The 21,401-nt window shown below is 35.2% G+C and overlaps 1 protein-coding gene across 1 annotated transcript; it reads right to left on the reverse strand.

The window, feature by feature from the left end:
- Positions 1-1,450: 1,450 nt before the first annotated feature.
- LOC113091609 (GTPase IMAP family member 8-like) lies at positions 1,451-19,663 on the reverse strand. The gene is made up of 3 exons (XM_026257185.1): positions 19,579-19,663; positions 12,787-13,881; positions 1,451-2,408 (listed from the first exon to the last, which is right to left on the reverse strand). Exons 1-3 carry the CDS (start codon positions 19,595-19,597, stop codon positions 1,591-1,593), a joined length of 1,932 nt encoding a protein of 643 aa, XP_026112970.1. The 5' UTR covers positions 19,598-19,663; the 3' UTR covers positions 1,451-1,590.
- Between the last annotated feature and the right edge of the window lie 1,738 nt (positions 19,664-21,401).

A 21,401-nucleotide genomic window follows, 5' to 3' on the forward strand; every position in this document is an offset into this window, starting at 1 on the left:
CGTGTAAAATGGATAACTATATTGTATGGCGGAATACCATGGCAAGTGGTTGTAAGCACTTTGTCTTGGCGCAGTATTATCTTCACTCGTGAAAAATCCTCTCACCGGCCCCCGCTCCCTCTAGTGAAGATATTACTGCGCCATTAGGAGCTCAGTGATCATCTATCCGACGAGAAGCAGCATCACCTCGGCTAGACCTTCTGATATGTGCCGCTGGCTCGGATGTCTCTTTAGTGGTAAAACAAAATATAATTCAGCTGCGGGGTAAATCTAACAGGTTTTCTTTGGTCTGTATTCAATTTATCTATATATTAAAATGAAAATAAAAAAGGCAAATTTATATAATATTTCTTTTCATTATAATGGCTGCATATACACATATCCCTGAACTAAGTACATTTCTGCAGCTGTTATTATGCTTAAATGAAAACCAATGGAGGCAATGGTATTTGATATCCTATTTCGTTTTATTGTAAATATACAGAGGAAAATTACAGGATTCGCATCATCGCGGACATCACACTCCCCAGTCGAATGCACGAAGTCTGAACTACCGATGATGCACGTCCAAAATCTGCGGTACTTTGTATTGAGAAACGCGCGCATACCTATGTCACCAGTCTATTTGCCCAATCTTCCCGGTACTTTACACCGCGGTGGAAACGCAGAAAGCAACCGGTCTGGGGGGAAAAAAAGTTCCTGGGGAAAAAAAGTTCCTGGTACAAATGTTTCGGGTAATTTCGGTGGAAACGCGGCATTAGTTGGAATCAATTAAATGATCATGAAACACCCTGTTTCAGCACTGGTTAGTTCTCACTAGAAAAGTTGGCGTGATGTGGAGTGGAGGAGGGGGAGAAGGGGAGACAGATAACACACACAGCTTCAGGTTCAGACAATTTCACTCCCACAGAGTTAAAAACAAAAATAAATGCACAGCCATTTATACTCTGCATCAAAAACATTTAATATTTATATACTGTTGCACCTTCAGCTGCAAACTTATTACAAAGCATAAACAAATGATCTCCTTTCTACAATCCATTAAAGTTTCTCTCAGTTAATGTATGCCGTCCAACAGTCTGAATCGTCTGTTATAGCAAATGAATTTAATAACAGTGAATAATTAAGCAATGCAACTTTCCATAGGATAAGAACAAGCAGTCTCATTAATAATTTATTAGACACCAACACATCATCAATGTACTATTGTCCTTTGCCCAGAAGATGAAAATAGCACACAAAAGTAGTCGGGTTTCGTGACCCTTTAAAGCTTTATTGCACAGTGCAAGCTATTGAGCAACATTAGCCCATAGCATCATCTACAGAATTTCTGTAAGTATCTTCATAACTATATATATATGAATCAACCGCTAATTATGTAAATTGTAAAAAACAAAGAAACAAAAAACTAAAACATTTAGTTAAGATGATTTCAATTTAAAAAAATAATAATAAAGTAAATGTCAAAAAAAAAAAAAACTTCCGTCTCTTGCCTCTTTTTTCCCCCTATTTATGAACTTGAACTTTCCCACTCATTTTCAGAAAAATAGACATCATTCAAGTCCTGATGTATAGAATTTATTCTCTTTTTTACTTGGAACTTCTTCTCTTTTCCTTGATATATTTCAATTTGCCTGCAATAACTTTAGCACTTGATCCTCCTGTTAGAGCTGCTCCTCCTGCCATTAAAACTGCAGGCAGAGCCACTCCTCCAGTAGCAGCAACTAATGCTGCACCTCCTGCGACCGCTGCTCCTACACCTGCTACACTCGCTCCCACTAAAGCGGTCTCTTCAACCTTTTTCATCATTATCTTTTTCTGAGCTTTCTTGTACATCTCATTTGTGTAATGCTCTCCTCCATTCTTATTCACCATTATGTATATTTTCTTGAATAGTTCAGTAACCTGGGCTGGATTTGTATCAGTGTTATTAAATATGTGATACCTGTCTCCACACTGTCTAACTAGCTCATTAATCTGCTTGTTTTTGATGAGAAACTTCTCTATAGACTTGTGTAGCTGATCTCCTCTAGTGAACAGAATGATGGTGTAATGTGAAGCTTCTTCTCCAAAGTTTTCCTGAATCCATTTCACTGTGTTTTTCTCCTCTTCTGTGAATCTCGCGTCCAATCTGATGACCAGCAGGAACGCATGAGGCCCGGGAACAGACATTTCTATACATCTCACTATTTCCTTCTTCAGTTTCTCTTCACTGAATTTTGTATCATACAGTCCTGGAGTGTCGATCACTGAGATGTTTCGACAATCCACTATCCTCTGACTTTTCTTGCATTTCTCAGTTACAGATTCAGAAGAAAAATCTTCCTTAAATGCCTTTCGTCCCAGTATAGTGTTTCCTGTCGCACTCTTTCCAGTGCCAGTTTTACCCACCAGCACAATCCTGAGATCTGACATGATAAACAAAATATAAAAGGACAGAAGTAAACATACTAAATAAATAAAGTATGCATTATAGACTCTAGACTGTCTCTAGATAATGAGCTAATTTATGAAAATCTGAATAACAGCACAGGATTTCCATTTCCTGAATTATTAACTCTAGAATCGCCACGGGGGAAATTGTACCCGTGGCTGTTTTTAAAACATGCATAAAATATTTTTAATACAACATTCAAGTATGTTCGCGCTGTAATTTTTGTGCCGCTTGTGTTTTAAACAGTACACTGCTAGGCAATGCCTTTCACTCACTGATTTAGTGGTTATCAGTTTCATAAATTAATACAAAATGAGTAAAAGAAGATGATTTATGAATGCTGAAGTGGTATACGAAGCACTAAATGTCATAAGCGACAGAGTCTGATGGTGGGGAGAAAAGTAACAAGCGTCCTGTCAGCTCAGCATCTGATGGCGATCAATATTTCATATTTAGACTTTTTATCCTAATATTACTCATAATTGTACAACATTTTGATTATTTAATTTTTGTTTTGCCATTTCTGTTGTTTATTGTTCACTTCTGTGTTGCTATTTATTCTAGTCTGCCTGTTTCCTGAAGAAAAATTCTCTCTCTCTCTTTTTTACCCAAAGTTTATGGGTGGTGTTCTTGTATAATTCAGATTATAAATGCTATAACTAAACAAAATAATAATTAATTAGGTGAAGCTGTGTGCTTGAATTTGTCATGGCATCATCCTATGCAATGTGGTGAATTATTAATTGCTCATAGGATATTTTAGTAATTTAAGTGCAATAGTGTAAAAGTGAATAACCTCCTGCATAAAAAAAAAAGTTGGCTAGTGAACACTATTAATATCTTGAATTAACATGCAATTTTACTAGAGTAAATCAGACATCTCTGCACTTAAGTTTTCTGTATCTGTGATTAATGGATGAAATAGAAGCACAAATATAATAAATAATAATAAATAAAAAAGGTCTTACATTTTACTATTACATCATATTTTACTAATAATTACAAAAAATAATTAATTCTCATTCACTAATAATTGTACAGATACATACACAGTGTTCATGTACAAATTTGTATGTAATCATGCTAAGTGAATGAGACCAGTATCAACAGTAGTGTATTTACATATATATATATATATATATATATACACAGTGTCTCGCAGTGTTGTCACATGAAAAGATATTAAAAAAATACTTAAGAAATCTCACTTTGTGAGATTCTGTGTGTGTGTATATATATGTATATACACACACTCACTCACCTAAAGGATTATTAGGAACACCTGTTCAATTTCTCATTAATGCAATTATCTAATCAACCAATCACAAGGGTGTTGCTTCAATGCATTTAGGGTGTGGTCCTGGTAGAGGCGGATGGGCTACAACAGCAGAAGACCCCGCCGGGTACCACTCATCTCCACTACAAATAGGACAAAGAGGCTACAATTTGCACGAGCTCACCAAAATTGGACAGTTGAAGACTGGAAAAATGTTGCCTGGTCTGATGAGTCTCGATTTCTGTTGAGATATTCAGATTTTGGCGTAAACAGAATGAGAACATGGATCCATCATGCCTTGTTACCACTGTGCAGGCTGCTGGTGGTGGTGTAATGGTGTGGGGGATGTTTGCTTGGCACACTTTAGGCCACTTAGTGCCAGTTGGTTTAAATGCCACTGCCTACCTGAGCATTGTTTCTGACCATGTACATCCCTTTATGACCAGCATGTACCTATCCTCTGATGGCTACTTCCAGCAGGATAATGCCCCATGTCACAAAGCTTGAATCATTTCAAATAGGTTTCTTGAACATGACAATGAGTTCACTGAACTAAAATGGCCCCCACAGTCACCAGATCTCAACCAAATCTTTGGTATGTGGTGGAACGGGAGCTTCATGCCCTGGATGTGCATCCCACAAATCCCATCAACTGCAAGATGCGATCCTATCAACATGGGCCAACATTTCTAAAGAATGCTTTCAGCAGCTTGTTGAAACAATGCCACGTAAATTAAGGCAGTTCTGAAGGAACTGTCAAACACAGTATTAGTATGGTGTTCCTAATAATCTTTTAGGTGAGTGTATATACTTTTTTTAGTAATGTGCTTCTATTCTTTTTTTTTTTTTTTTTTTGGTCAATGAGCAAAATTCCATTTGCATCATTTTGCACAGGAAAGCATGAGATTTACATACATTCAATTGTACATATGCATGTACACATAAATAACCATACAATAAGCTAAAGCTTATTATGCTTAACTCCACACAAGCAGCACTAATTGACATTAATTTAATATGACAATATAGGATATTCTCAATGTGTATTTAGAAGAACATGCATTATTATTATTATTATTATTATTATTGTTATTATCATCACTACTACTACTATCATTATCATCACTATTCAGTTCATCTTTTCATTATCAATCCTTTTAAACTGCGTTAATGAACTAGCCTTTTTTTACTCCTCAGGGAAGCTATTCCAAAGCTGAACACCTTTATTTGATGGGCAGTTTCTTCTTCAATTGGTAAGGTCTCTAAGGTCGTAATTACTGTCTGAAGCTGAACATATCTTACAAGAACTGAGGGAGGGTATGTTGTCTTGCCTTATACACAAGTTTAGCAGTGTACAAATCTACCAAGTCGTAGAATTTGAATATTTTCAACTGGGTAAACAAAGGATTTGTTGGGGTATTATATGGAGAATGTGTAATTATTCTGATGACCTTTTTTGTAGTAGAAAAACTGTAGTTCTAGATTTATATGTATTTCCCCAGATTTCTATTCTATTGCACTTTTGTTCAAAATATATTGCAATTTATATAAAATTGCAATTGTTTTTGATATTTTCTTTTGAACATTTTATATATGGTACATCCATGCCATGGATCATGGACCGAACGAAAGATTGACTCGTTCTTGAGTCAAGATCCGGTTGCATCAGTTGCGCTCGACGTAATGACATCATTGGCGATGATTGCCCTTGATTCAAGCCTTCGGTTTACCCGGGCTCATAACACTAGCACAGAATCAGTTCAGAATTAATCACCAAAACAATCAGACACTCTGTATGTAGGTCTGCTTCACGCTGAATCACGCATGCGCAGTATCATCAGCTCCTCGGGTTCGCGAATTGGACGCGTCTGATAGAAACTGTTCTTGACTCGAAAACGAGTCAATCTTTCGTACGTTATCTGGCTTGGCTCGGTGTTCATCTTCATCTCTCTCTTCACAGCAGTTCAGTCAATATACTGTTTGAGTAAATGAATTACTCCGGGATATTAGTTTGTTTTAACTCGGAGCGAGTGTCTGCCACATTAAAAACATTTACAGCTTAAGTCAATTGTGGATTAATGCTTATTGGAGACAGGAACCATTTCAAATGATTCAGTTCGATTTGGTGAACTGGTTTAAGAAGATCCGGTTACATCGAGTGATTCATTCGCCAACTTGAATGCACTCACAACAGATCCGGAAGACCAGACAATGCTGAATATAGTTGTCGTTTTGTTATTTTTGGACCAAAGTGTATTTTCGATGCTTCAACAAATTCTAACTGACCCTCTGATGTCACATGGACTACTTTGATTATTTTTTTCTTACCTTTCTGTAGATGGACAGTACACCGTACACACAGTTTCAATGGAGGGACTGAGAGCTCTCAGACTAAATCTAAAATATCTTAAACTGTGTTCCAAAGATGAACGGAGCTCTTGAGGGTTTGGAATGACATGAGGGTGAGTCATTAATGACAAAATTTTCATTTTTGGGTGAACTATCCCTTTAAAGTAATTAACTCTTTTTAACATAATATTGTTAAAGTTTAATATCATTTTCTATCAATTTATTATTAAATCCCATTAATTTTGTTAGATAACTTATCTGAGTCAAACCAGTTCTTTAGTTTGTACAGTTCTCTCTCCACTACCATTACCAACTTTTGATTTTGACCTGAGCAATAAACATTGGTGTCGTCAGCAAACAAGACATAACTTAGTACATCAGACACCTTACAAATGTCATTAATATAGAGCAAAAATAACTTGGGTCCCAACACAGAGCCTTGCGGAACCATTTGTGTACATACTGAAGCCTATTCGTTGAGTAATTTTCAACCCAGGAATGTGCTATCCCCCTAAAACCATACTTTTGCAATTTATGTAATAAGATATTATGATCTATTGTGTCGAAGCCTTTCTGTAAATGTAAAAAAATTCCAACTGTGTACTGTTTTTTTTTATTTATTGCTTGTGTAATATTTTCAACGAAATTAATAAATCCCAATGTTGTGGACCTATGTGCTTTAAAACCAAATTGTTGTTCCATTAAAATATTATTTAATTCTATATAATTATCCAGCCTTTTAACAAATAACTTTTCTAATATTTTGGAGAATTGAGAAAGCAAAGAAATGGGTCTATAATTAGAAAACAAATGCTTGTCACCATCTTTATGTAACGGAAGAACTTTGGCTATTTTCATTTAATTTGGAAAAATACCGGTTTTGAATGACTGGTTACAAATGAAGGTAAAAAGGCTTAACAATATTATACATTATACACATATCCAACCCATTTTTATCTACCTATTTTTCCTTTGCAATATCCCACAATTTTTAATATTTAATTTTAATTAGTTGGTCTTAAAAAATTAGTTTGAGCTCTTGTGGATAGAATTGATGTTTCTGGATTTATTTTGTGGATGCAATATTTTATTTGCTAAATTACAACCAATTTTGACAAAATAATAATTAAACTAATTTATAAATTCATTCATATTATTTATAATTCTATTATCTTTAATAAAATGATTTGGATACTCAACCTTATATTTTCTTTTATGTATTACACTAAGCACTTTCCATGTTCCTTATATCCTGCGCGGCGGCGGGACATGCTTTTGCATCAATGAATGGTGGTGTACAGATGTAATTGTGTTAAAGAAGATGTGCTGTCCTGATCTAGAAATGCTGTTTGTGAACTGCAAGCCATTCTATTCGCCACGGGAGTTTTACTTGTTCATTCTGGTGAGTATTTACATTCCTCCGAAAGGGCACGTAAGCCTGGCTTTACAGAAACTCGCTGATCAGATCACAGAGACAGAACAACAACACCCGGACTCTGTTTTAATCATTCTCGGGGACCAATCTCTCAACGTGAACTGCCAAAATACAGACAGCATGTTACATGCTGGATCCTCTTCAGTTTGCCTACAGACCAAACAGGTCTGTAGACGAAGCAGTAAACATTGGACTGCATTACTCAGTAAACATTGGACTACATTATGTTCTGCAACACCTAGACAGACCGGGGACTTTTGTATGGATCTTGTTTGTGGACTTCAGCTCGGCCTTTAACACTATCATCCCAAACCTCCTCCTGCCCAAACTAACTCGGCTCTCCGTGCCCACCTCCATCTGTCAGTAGACCAAAAGCTTCCTGACAGACAGGCAGCAGCTAGTGAGGCTGGGAAAATACACATCCAGCACACGTACAATCAGCACCGGAGCTCCCCAGGGCTGCGTTCTCTCCCCACTGCTCTTCTCCCTGTACACTAATGATTGCACGTCTAAGGACCCCTCTGCCAAGCTCCTGAAGTGTGCAGACGACACCACACTCATCTGCCTCATCCAGGACGGTGACGAGTCTGCTTACAGACAGGAGGTAAAAAAGCTGGCTGTCTGGTGCACTTTCAACAACCTGGAGCTTAACACGCTCAAAACAGTGGAGATGATCGTGGACTTCAGGAGAAACCCCCCTGCACTCCCCCCACTCACCATCATGAACAGCCCTGTGACTGCAGTGGAGTCATTCAGGTTCCTGGGAACCACCATCTCTCAGGACCTGAAGTGGGACATCCACATTGACTCCATCGTAAAAAAGGCCCAGCAGAGGTTGTACTTCCTTCGCCAGCTGAGGAAGTTTAACCTGCCACAGGAGCTGCTGAAACAGTTCTACTCCACCATCATTGAATCCATCCTCTGCACTTCAGTAACTGTCTGGTTCAGCTCAGCTTCTAAATCTGACCTCAGAAGACTACAGAGAGTAGTCCGGACTGCTGAGCGAATCATCGGTTCAACTCTCCCATCTATACAAGAACTGTACTTATCCAGAGTGAGCAAAAGGGCCAGTAAAATCACTCTGGACCCCTCACATCCAGCACACTCCCTCTTTGAACTGTTGCCATCTGGTCGACGCTACAGAGCACTGAGCACTAGAACGACCAGACACAGGACCAGTTTCTTCCCTCAGGCAATCCATCTAATGAACAATTGATAATAACTGTGAAACACACTACACTTTATATTTATATACACATACACTTATTTATCTAACACACATTTTTAGTGTACACTTAAATTTTGCACATAATATACAAGTACATACATTACTGTAAGTTTTGTAATATACCTGCCTACAATTGGCAATTTGTATATTGTCATTCCTTACCTACTTATTTGTAATTATTTGTATTTTTTATTATTTTATTGTGTTTTTTTTCTATCGCTGTCATTCTGTTGCACTGCGGAGCTTCTATAATGAAAACAAATTCCTTGTATTGGTAAACATACCTGGCAATAAAGCTCATTTTGATTCTGATATTTTGTTTGTTCTATCAATAATTTTGTATAGTGTTTTTTTTACTGTTTCTAATTAGTTACTAATTATTCTTATATTCTTTATTTTCAGCATCACTTGTTCTAGATTTCAGAAATTTTCTGTACAAAATATTTCTCTTCTTACGTGCTTTTATGATACCTTTAGTAAACCAAGGTTTCTGTATTTTGTGATTGACTTTTGATTGCTTTTTTAAGTGGACAGTATTTATCATAAATGTTTAATATTTTTTTCCAGAAAAATATCATAAGCCTCATTTGGGTTTTCATAACTATAGACATCATCCCAATTTTGCTTGCCCAGTTCCTCTTTAAAAACTTCTATTGCTTCTGGTGTTCTGTGTCTCACAATTCTGGAAGACTGCAAAAACAGGTAGATCGACACTAATATCAGTTATTAAAAGCACTGCATCTAATTGATCCATTTCAGAATCAGAAAGAGCTTTATTGCCAAGTATGCTTGTGCATACAAGGAATTTGTTTTAGTGACAAGCTTCCAGTACACAGAGACAACAATCTATCTATAACACTATCTTTCACACTAATATTTCATTAGTGAAAATATTATCTATTAATGTTGTTGTTGTTGTTGTTGTTGTTGTTGTTGTTGTTGTTATCCCACTTGGTTTTATTATTAAATAATGTTGGAAATAATATTTATATTATGGCCCAATCCCAATTCTATCCCTTAGCCCTTCCCCTTTCCCCTACCCCTCCGTTTCACGCGTTCATGTGAAGGGGTAGGGGTGTCTCGATTCTCTTTTGGTTGGAGAGGTAGGGGGAAGGGGAAGCACCAGATAGCCCTTCAAACTAAGATTTTTCGGGACCACACTTCAAACGAAGGGGTATGAATTATCTCTGCAACATGGCTGCTACAGCAAACAAAAAGACACATAAATGTAAGCTTTTCTGGCATAAATAAAGATTTTAATGAAAAGTAATCATTTGTTTTATGTTACATTCAATTGTGAGTTCATATTAACGGTAATGTTACTCAAAGAAATGTTTGCAAAAAATCGCTTATATTTGCTAACGTCATATCATTACAGACTGCATGATAGTGCCACAGCATGTCTGATCAGGGTGATAACTGCCGTAGACTAATCCCCCCAATAATTAGAAATCGCTAAACCATTTTCTCAATTCGAGAGAGAGAGAAATGGAGGTTGCGTGTATCCGCGTCTGTTCATTAATTTTTTTAGAGTGCGTTTACTTAAAAACAGCGATTGTGTCGTCTCGTCGCTGGAAAATATAATGTAGCGATTCAGTATTTAAACTGTATTTAATAAAAGTCGTGAAAATTCCTTTTTCCACTTTGACCTGGTTCACAACTTTAAGTGGTGAACCAGGAGTCCTATACATACAACTGATAGTTACATTGTTCGTTTTTCAATTTTAACTTCAACGGTCACACATTCTAGGACATTATAAATTGTTGTTGACATATTATTTAGTAAATTGGATTGTAAATTAGAATCCACATAAGTAGCAATTCCACCTCCGTTTTTGTCTTCCCTATTCCTTACAAACAGTTCATATCCATCTAGCTCTACATCTAATACCTTATCCTTATCCAACCATGTTTCATAAACAGCCACTATACTAAACTTGTTTAAATAGTCTTTAATTTTAGCAAGATTTTTCCATAGACTTCTACTATTGAAGTTTATTTACATTTATTCATTTAGCAAACACTTTTATTCAAAGCGACTTACAAACGAGGACAGTGGAAGCAAATCAAAAACAACAAAAATAGAAATGATATACAAGTGCTATAACAAGTATCAGTTTGCTTAACACAGTACACATAGCAAGGGCTTTTCAATAATATAATAAATAAAAAGAAAACAAATAGAATAGAGCAAGCTATATATATATACACACAGGACTTGACATTAACACCCACCAATTTTGCTCGTGGCGGGTAACACACTGACTCCAACTAGCCACTTTGGCGGGTTGAATAATTGTAGGGTTTTTAAAAGGCATCTGAAATAAGCCATATTACAGTGTGTCACTACAACACTACAACTCCCAACCCGTGGGTCCCGCTTTCATGAAATTATTTGGCCCGCCCCGCAAATAAATTACCCACCCCACCGCGACCTCTGGGTTATGAGGCGTCCTATTATAATTCAGCTATCAAACTGCCCAGCTATTTCACTTCAGCACCGCTTTTCACACAAGCACGCAAATGAGGATTAGCGTATGTAGCCTGTGAAGTCTCTAACCACAAACAGATGTACATCGTCTACAGATATAAGGTATTTCATTGCACTTTAACAAGGAAACTGAACGGCCTATATATGTGCAATATTTTTAACGAGCCCTCACTAACTGAGTTTAATGTGACCAGTTTTGTTAGAATGCATCTCATTCCAGCTCATCATGAGGCACTCAGTCCGGAGCGCTGTATGACTGATGCATCAGTTCAACTTTACTCCAAATATACAAACTTACCTGTTTTGAATACTTGAATATTGGACATAAACACATTAAATATAGTGTTAAACTGTTGGACTTGATGAAATCTACTATTGATTTTCACCGTTGACTGACTTTGCAGAACATTTAGACTGATAACTTCCGTGCACAGATGCGCTAGATTTGTCACAGGAGGCGTGATTATATGACAGTTGTGTCCGACTAAATATGAACTAGCTGTTTTAAATACAGTATTTTTATATTTAACATCAGTATGTTTGAAAGTATTTTTTATTTATTTATTGGTTATTCCATAGGCTCTCTCTCGTGCACCTGCGTGGTTTAAAACACCAAATAGTTAGCCTATGACAAGAAGAGTCTCTCTCTTGATCCATCCATGCACGAAAATATTGTGTATGGTCGATCTGATCTGATTTGAAAAATGACCATATCGCCCAACACTACAACATATATGGATTTTTTTTGTTTTGTTTTTAATAACCCAACCCAACCCGCAGGTTATGAGACGACCCGCGCATCACTAATACACACAGTGTTGCAGTGTTGACAGAAACGAAGAGACAGCTATACGCCCTGCTGGAGTTACATCCTTGGACGCCGGTGGAGCTATGTGGCGACGTATAAAATGTGCAACAAAACCCGGTGAGCAGACAACGCACGAGATGAAAAACCTGATGTTTTTGTGGCTAGTAAATTTGGCTAGTAAAAATGCTGTGTGGCTAGTAACCACTAGCCAAAGTGAGCAAAAAAGTTAATGTCAAGCCCTATATATATATATATATATATATATATATATATATACACACACACACACACACACACACACACACACACACACACAATTGCATAATAAATGAAAAGAAAAATAGAATACAAAAAGATTAGAAAGGTAGTTCATTTTTTTTTTTTTTTTATAAAGAATAGAATTAGAATAGTGAGTGTTAAAACCCATTTCTTCCATCTTCATTTGACCCTCTAACTTTAAGACGATTCTTGAAGAATCGTAAAATTGTAAAAAAAAAAAAAAAATGTCAAATTGTGTATTACAGATAAAGATTATTCATATTGACTTTATTATTAAATTGTTCTTCTGTGTAATACTGACAATTTGGTCCATTATAAAGGTTTCTGGGTCAATTTCTCTCAATGTCATACTTGTTGGTTCTGATAAATCTAAAATTAACAAAATTATGGATGTGTCAGATAAATATGTTATCATATGTCATCATCTATGTTAGTGAATTAATCTTTGAGGTTTGGTTTTTGTGTTGTTTTGTGTAAAGTTCTCACCGTCATCTGATAGTATCTGGTAGGTTGTCTTTTTACTCAATCCCCAGTTTTTTTCTGATGTCTTGACTACTTTTTTGCCTCTCATTCCATCATTAGAGAAATCCTCGAATCTGTCTAATGACCTCTGGTCCAGGTTTTCATATATGTGAGTTGTTCTCATTGATTCTCTGATGTAAGAAACAAAACTCTCTTTCTTTTGAATAACAGTGCGTGCTGATCTCCCTTCCATTGTACTTTCCTTTTCAAAAAACTCTCCTATGTATGCCAGTTCTTGTCTTTTCTCTTTACTTTGCTTTGTTTCGCTGTATGTATATTCTTCCTCTGTTTTCTTTCCTCTTATGCTTTCATTTTCTTGTTCAGTGACAGTGTGTGTCGCTCTCTTTTCCTTTACATTGTGGGTTGTGAAAATATCTGGAGCTGATTTTGCTTGCTGTTGTTTCATTTCTGTCTCTTTTCTTTTGTCCGTCTTTTCTTCCTCTTGATTTTTCTTTATTCTTATGCTCTTTTTTCGAGACACTGAGTAAATCTCAATTTTGTAATGCTCGTGATTATTCTGTTTGATGGTTTCATCAATCTTCTGCAGAAGCTCTGTGATTTGAGTTTGATTTATCTCATTTTTACTGTTAATTGCATGATAATTATCTCTGCAGTGACTGATCAGCTCTCGAAATTTAGAATCAAGTATAAAGAGCATCCATTCTCTCCTTGACATTTGTTCTCTTCCAGTGACCAGAACCATAGTGTATTTAAAAGCTTGAGCTCCAAAGATTTCCTGAATCTTTCCCACAATGTTCCTCTGCTCCTCCTCAAAGTTTTCCAGGTTGATGACAAGCAGGAACACGTGTGGACCAGGATGAGAGAGATACATACTCCTCATCATTTCATTCTTCATCTCTTCATCAGTCAGCTGAGTGTTGAAGAATCCTGGAGTGTCGATGATGGAGATGTTTCTGTCTTTTACTCTTTCTGTCTGTAACTCACTATTTCTGGTTGTGCTCTCTTTAAATGCCTCTCGACCCAGTATTGCATTTCCTATTGCGCTCTTTCCAGCACCAGAGACTCCCAGCAGCACAATCCTCAGATCCTCTGAATCACCTGCATTCAAACAGTTAATGTCATTAGCTGGAGCTCTATAGATGATTTATAAAGGAGTCTGTGATTCTAACAGTTTTATCCTTATTTAATAACAGTAACCCAAGTGTCCTACCACTATGTATCATGCACAATTTCATGCTAATTTACACTAAAGCATTGGTGGATTAAACGTATGCGCATGGGACAAGGGACATTCAAGGGACACCGCATATTATTTTTTCCCCAGGTAAAACAAGTAATACTCTATAATAATAATAATAATAGCTTTCTAGCCAAAGTAAAGAAACATTTTAAATCTAAACCTTCTAACCTTTAAAAATTATTTTTGTTGGTGTTACCTTTCAATGAGGAATTCATTATTGCTTGTTTGCTTTTCAAACATTTAAGAAAATAAAAATTATGCATGAAAAAGTGCAGCTTGCAAGTTAGTTGACAAAGACAAAATTGTTTACATTTGTCAAAAAAAAAAAATACTGGTCTTTTCTAAGATTTAAAGGGGTCTTATGATGTGGCTAAAAATAACATTATTTTCCACATAACATACATTATTGTTTCTCCTCTATATCTGTAATGTTGATTTTTACCAAGCCTTCGTTCTGAAGTGTGCTCTGATTGGCAAGCTATCAAGTGCATTGTGATTAGCCAAATACCTGAAGTGTTTGACGGAAATGTTACACCCCTTACCATACTTTGGTGCGACAAGACAGAAACATTGAAACACATTATAAACGAGGCATTTATTGCATCCAGTGGGGACATAATTATGGATTACAATGACTTATAATGTCTTTTTACATGTTGCGTTGCATTGTGCCATGTAAACAAAACCATGTCTGCATTTGTGATCTGAGAAATAACATACAACAAGCGCTATTCTACACTGCGCAAAACTCACGTTTGAATCATCAGTGGCAAATCCTTTACATATGTAAATGTACTTAAAGACTGTGAGTCAGAACAGCTGGCATTGTAGTCTACTCTTCCAGGATCAGGAAACAGTCCACCATATAATGCACAGCACACATCTGAATATTTAGATTGAACTGTTCTGGAAAAGTGTTGTAAATGTACCCTAACAACTGATTTCTAGTAGTGTCCTCTTTTGGAGAGCCAAAGAAAGTTTTTTTTTTTTGCTTTTGCAACGAAACACACAATGTCTTCACAATATGACAGCAGCCGCGGCAGTAACAATAAAGTTATGCTTTCTTTCTTAGCGTGAACATTTGGGCAACGTTTTAGGAGGGCGTGAATGAGTCTTATCTTTTATAAAGAATATCTCTTTGGGTTTGATACTTTAATCTTTTGGTAACACTTTAAAATAATGGTCCGTTGTTAATAAGTAACTACGCAGGAAGTAATAGGTAGTACTACATTAACACTTAACTTAATACTATTAAATAATATAGAAGCAAAATTAACTAAGCAGTAAGTAATAGCTCATTTAGGACATGGGTAGTTCCTTATTACTTATTTGATAATTACTAAAGAAAAATATCGTCATTGAGAACTACTTTGGAACTATGGCCAACTAATGAAGAATAACTAATTACAAATTACAACAGCTACGTCTATAAAGTGAACAATTAGCTTCTTTATGGAAACGTGTATATAAATATATATATGTATATAGCCTATCCATATGATATATTTAATGAGCTCCATTAAGTTCAATGTCTCCAACTCTAATAACTTTAACGTTAATGATATTATGCTGGGGAGGGCTTTTCTTTAGGAAGTGACAATAAATAATGATGTTCTCTTGTCAAAACATATTTGCATCCTTCATGAAAACATTGACTGCATTTATAGTGTTAAGCACAAAACAACATCTTCCAGATTACAATGTCTGGTAGAATATCACTAGTTCCTCACAGAAATATATGGCTGTACAGTATGTGTCAGATAATTTTATTGTACTTGTGAAATCCATGACTCATTACTCGAGTGTTCAACGTGATCTCATGAGAATATGTGTGTATTTTTATGTTAAATGTGGTTCTATCACACGTATATTTACTTACGTTTTCATGCACATAGAAACGTACAATTTAGACGTATTTATAGCAGTAAAACGTACAAATACTTACGTGTTAGCAGCTAAAAAAACGTAAATATTCTAACGTAAATTGAATGTATATGAATTCCCATGTATTAATATTAAAATCGTGGCTTTAATGATTTAAATCTGTTGTATTTAATTGTCATATCAATACATGTTTTTATTCAATTTACTGAAAGCAGTTTACTCGTCTATTTAATAGGAAATAACATTTCTGTGCATGCTGCAAACCATAGATACACACAAAAGCACAGCATACAATTACAAATCACATCCATTTTATTTGTTTGCTGTACTGCATATCTTTAGAATCCAGATGTTTGCAAGGAACATATCCAAATTCAGCCCTTTATCAATGGATCTTCATATTCATTCTCAGCAACAGCATCCGTCACAGTCAAAGCTCGCGCTCGTTATGATTCGAATTTGAAAATAGCACCAGTGCGCCACGTTACGACATGGTTTACGGCACTGATATCGAACGCTCATTGGTCCTCATCCAATTCGTCACAGATTGCGACATGTTGTGTTTCAGTTTATGACATTTGAGTACTGCGCCAGTGCGCCTTCACGGAGAGAAGACAGATACATAATTTCATGGATTAATAAATTAAATTCTGCTCTGTACCCTATAAAAACTATTACCTCCATATAGAGGACAGCGACTGGAACTCATTATCATTTGAACTACTTTTGGTACCACTTTTGAAATTTTCGCAAAAAATAAAAGATTAACATTATTTTTGTTTGTTTGTTATTTGTTTATATATAACAGTTACGTTATGTAGTTTTAAGAAATGTTGTCTTTAAAATAAAAAATCTTTCACTTTAAAGTGAAATCTTTCACTTTAAAATAATGGTCCAGATCACTAGTAGTTCCTGCGGACTGACAAGGTAACACTGGAGTAATTAGTCAGGAGTTAACATGTTTTTCACTTTAAAATAATGGGCCAGATCACTAGTAGTTCCTGCAGACTGACAAGGTAACGCTTGAGTAATAAGTCAGGAGTTAACATGTTTTTCACTTTAAAATAATGGGCCAGATCACTAGTAGTTCCTGCAGACTGACAAGGTAACGCTTGAGTAATAAGTCAGGAGTTAACATGTTTTTCACTTTAAAATAATGGTCCAGATCACTAGTAGTTCCTGCGGACTGACAAGGTAACACTGGAGTAATTAGTCAGGAGTTAACATGTTTTTCACTTTAAAATAATGGGCCAGATCACTAGTAGTTCCTGCGGACTGACAAGGTAACACTGGAGTAATTAGTCAGGAGTTAACATGTTTTTCACTTTAAAATAATGGGCCAGATCACTAGTAGTTCCTGCAGACTGACAAGGTAACGCTTGAGTAATTAGTCAGGAGTTAACATGTTTTTCACTTTGAAATAATGGGCCAGATCACTAGTAGTTCCTGCAGACTGACAAGGTAACGCTTGAGTAATTAGTCAGGAGTTAACATGTTTTTCACTTTAAAATAATGGGCCAGATCACTAGTAGTTCCTGCAGACTGACAAGGTAACGCTTGAGTAATTAGTCAGGAGTTAACATGTTTTTCACTTTAAAATAATGGGCCAGATCACTAGTAGTTCCTGCGGACTGACAAGGTAACACTCGAGTAATGAGTCATGGATTTCACAAGTAATTTACAATAAAATTATCTGACACATACTGTACAGCCATATATTTCTGTGAGGAACTAGTGATATTCTACCAGACATTGTAATCTGGAAGATGTTGTTTTGTGCTTAACACTATAAATGCAGTCAATGTTTTCATGAAGGATGCAAATATGTTTTGACAAGAGAACATCATTATTTATTGTCACTTCCTAAAGAGAAGCCCTCCCCAGCATAATATCACTAACGTTAAAGTTATTAGAGTTGGAGACATTGAACTTAATGGAGCTCATAAAATATATCATATGGATAGGCTATATATATATATATATATATATATATATATATATATATATATATATATATACATATATATATATACATATATATACATGTTTTTCACTTTAAAATAATGGGCCAGATCACTAGTAGTTCCTGCAGACTGACAAGGTAACGCTTGAGTAATAAGTCAGGAGTTAACATGTTTTTCACTTTAAAATAATGGGCCAGATCACTAGTAGTTCCTGCAGACTGACAAGGTAACGCTTGAGTAATAAGTCAGGAGTTATTATACGTATATATATATATATACATATACGTATATATATATATATATATATATATATATATATATATATATATATATATACGTTTCCATAAAGAAGCTAATTGTAAATTTTATAGACGTAGCTGTTGTAATTAGTAATTAATTATTCTTCATTAGTTGGCCATAGTTCCAAAGTAGTTCTCAATGACGATATTTTTCTTTAGTAATTATCAAATAAGTAATAAGGAACTACCTATGTCCTAAATGAGCTATTACTTACTGCTTAGTTAATCTTGCTTCTATATTAGTTAATAGTATTAAGTTAAGTGTTAATGTAGTACTACCTATTACTTCCTGCGTAGTTACTTATTAACAACGGACCATTATTTTAAAGTGTTACCAATCTTTCCAACTTAAGGATCTTATCTATTTACAAATATCTTAAAAATCACATCATGTGACCACTTTAATTTGGGATGTTGACAACTAAATTAGGTTAGGGTTTTTATAGGTTTATGCTTTCCTCAAAGAAATAAAAAACTGTAATGATTTGAAATAGTTGATTCCGCAACTTATTCATGCACATTTACATCAGTCAATCAAAGATATGAACAAATATAATACAGTATAAGTACTGTAGATCATACAGTAGAAACTGCACGTAGGTATAACAATTAGACATGATATAGAAAATGTAAGTAAAAATGTAACTTCGTATTAAATGTTGGGGGTTTTAGACTCTTTCTAGTTCTGGTGTGATGAATTAGGATATTAAAAACATGTTAGTGTATTGGAGAAAGACAACCTGATGAATCAAGCACTGATGCTTAAATGTGAACTTTGTTGTGTAATCTACAGAATTCCTTGCTGAATGTAACATCACTAATTTAACTTTATGTCTATATCATTTACAGGACAGACAGCCCTAATCCACCAGCAAACTTTGGACCTTACTAGCATACGTTATCAAGTTTTCAGTTAACTTTGAACTCAATGAAAATGTAAATGTAATAATAGCCAATAAAGAAATTCTTAGATCAGGGAAGTCAAGCCATTTTCCTGAACAAGCTAATGAAAGCCTTTACTTGAAAATCACAGAAAAGTGAGTTGGATCAGAGTTGGAATTAAAATCTGTTAGTACAGAACAAAACAGAATATATATATATATATATATATATATATATATATATATATACATATATAAGGAAATTCTCTAAAATATTTGATGTGATAGCATTAGGACACTGGCAATGATTCTTTTAAAACTAATGTATTATGAAATGTAGTAACATACATGTCATTTCTAAATATAGTAGAACATCTTTAAATTAAAAGGTTGCAATATTACTTTTAAATATGAATCAGTTTAGTGCTGCCAATGCCACAAACAAAATAAATACAGTACATACTTTCTCAATATTATACTAAACCAGATGTACAAGTATCATATTAGGTTATTAAATTAACACTAACCTTCAAGTTCTGATTCCATTTTGTCTCTTGCAATTTGTTTTTGTCATCCAGAGTCTCTGTCTTTATCTGACTAAATGATCTGAAGAGAAACTAAAGCCATCTAAATTGAACCTTGACCACTGATCATCAGTCTAACTCCTCCCATTAACCGTAAATTCACTGCAGTATACTTAGTATTTTATTTTATTTGTTTTGTTTTGTTACTGGTAGCAGCATGGTTATTTGAAAAATCAAAAGTGAGTATAATAATAATAATAATCTACCTCTGCATATAGTGCCAGTAGCTATGAAACATGGATTTTATATGTACACACAGACACACACAAACACACGTCCTTGTGTCAAATAAGGGAGTGTCTGAGCTAACCTGTAAAAATCGACTGGAAAAGGTATGTAAAAACAATTCTGGGACCCAGTATGGATGTGAGTTGGCTGCCATGACTTTGCCACAAACATGAAATGAGCGTTATGAATAAAACAGGCAGAAATTAAAGTCAGGTCAAGTTTTCTTCTAGTTCTTTTCACATTACACATTGTTTTGAAGCAGCTTTACAGAAATTCCGACTCAATGTATAGTTACACGAGCTACCAAAATAAAATAAAAAAAATAAAGTAACAAATATGTGTCCTTGGAGTACAAAACCAGTTTTCAGGGGTATATTTTTAGCAATAGCCTAAAAAAAAACATTGTATGTTTTTAAAATTATCTGTTTTTCTTGTATGCCATCATTTCTTAAGATATTAAGTAAAGATCATTTTCAATGAAGATATTTTGTAAATTTCCTACCATAAATATATCAAAACGTAATTTTTGATTAATAATATGCATTGCTAATAATTCATTTGGACAACTTCAAAGACTCGGTTTTTAGATTTGTTTGCACCCTCAGATTACAGATTTTTAAATAGTTGTATTTCAGCCAAATATTCGGCCTAATACAGCATACATCATATGAAAGCTGCAAAATAAGCTTTGCATTGATGCATAAATCTCAGTTTTGAAAAATTGACACTTACAACTTTGTTGTCAAGGGTCACACATACAAAGCGCAGCATTTGACTGAGGCAATTCAAATGTGAATGCACGAGAGCAAGCAGAGCTTAATCAGCCTATGCTATAGAATTAGTTTAGATTTTATTTTCATCATTTTAAATATGTGTAAAATATTGTTAAACAGAGTAAGACTGATAGGCTATGTAATTTGAGAGGAATTTGTTTGTTCATAGCCGCCATGCGACAATTTCTAATAATATGACATCAACCACATCAAGCTCCAGATTTTCTTGATCCTTACATTTCTTTATCGCTCATGACAGTAAGCTTTAAAGCTGCAGTCGGTAACTTTTGACGCTCTAGCGGTTAATAAACAGAACTGCTTGCGTCTTGCGGAAGAACATCGTAGCCGGAACTACTTCTCTCTGTTTATGTCTATGAAGAATCACAAAGGTACTGGGTTACTCCGCGCGGTACCCCCGAAGCAATCTAAAATAGTCCGAATATAAACACTTATTATAGGTGCACCCTAGTGATTCAGGACAAGCTAAAAACACGGTTTGGAAAATGGATTCATGGTGTACTCGCTTATTATGTTCATTTTTCTACATTTTGAACACAAACAAAGTTACGGACCGCAGCTCTGATTGGTTGTTTCTTAACGGGAGCGCATGACTTTCTGCAAATGTCAATAGGGCCACTGGGAGGAGCCAGAGGAGCTTGATTTTTTCACAGATTATCTGTCTCATATTCTACTGTCAGGACATAATGACAGGTTTAACAAATATGTAAAAAATATATTTTTTCAAAAGTTACCTACTGCAGCTTT

Source organism: Carassius auratus, unplaced genomic scaffold (genome assembly GCF_003368295.1).
Source record: "Carassius auratus strain Wakin unplaced genomic scaffold, ASM336829v1 scaf_tig00214239, whole genome shotgun sequence".
NCBI lineage: Eukaryota > Metazoa > Chordata > Actinopteri > Cypriniformes > Cyprinidae > Carassius > Carassius auratus.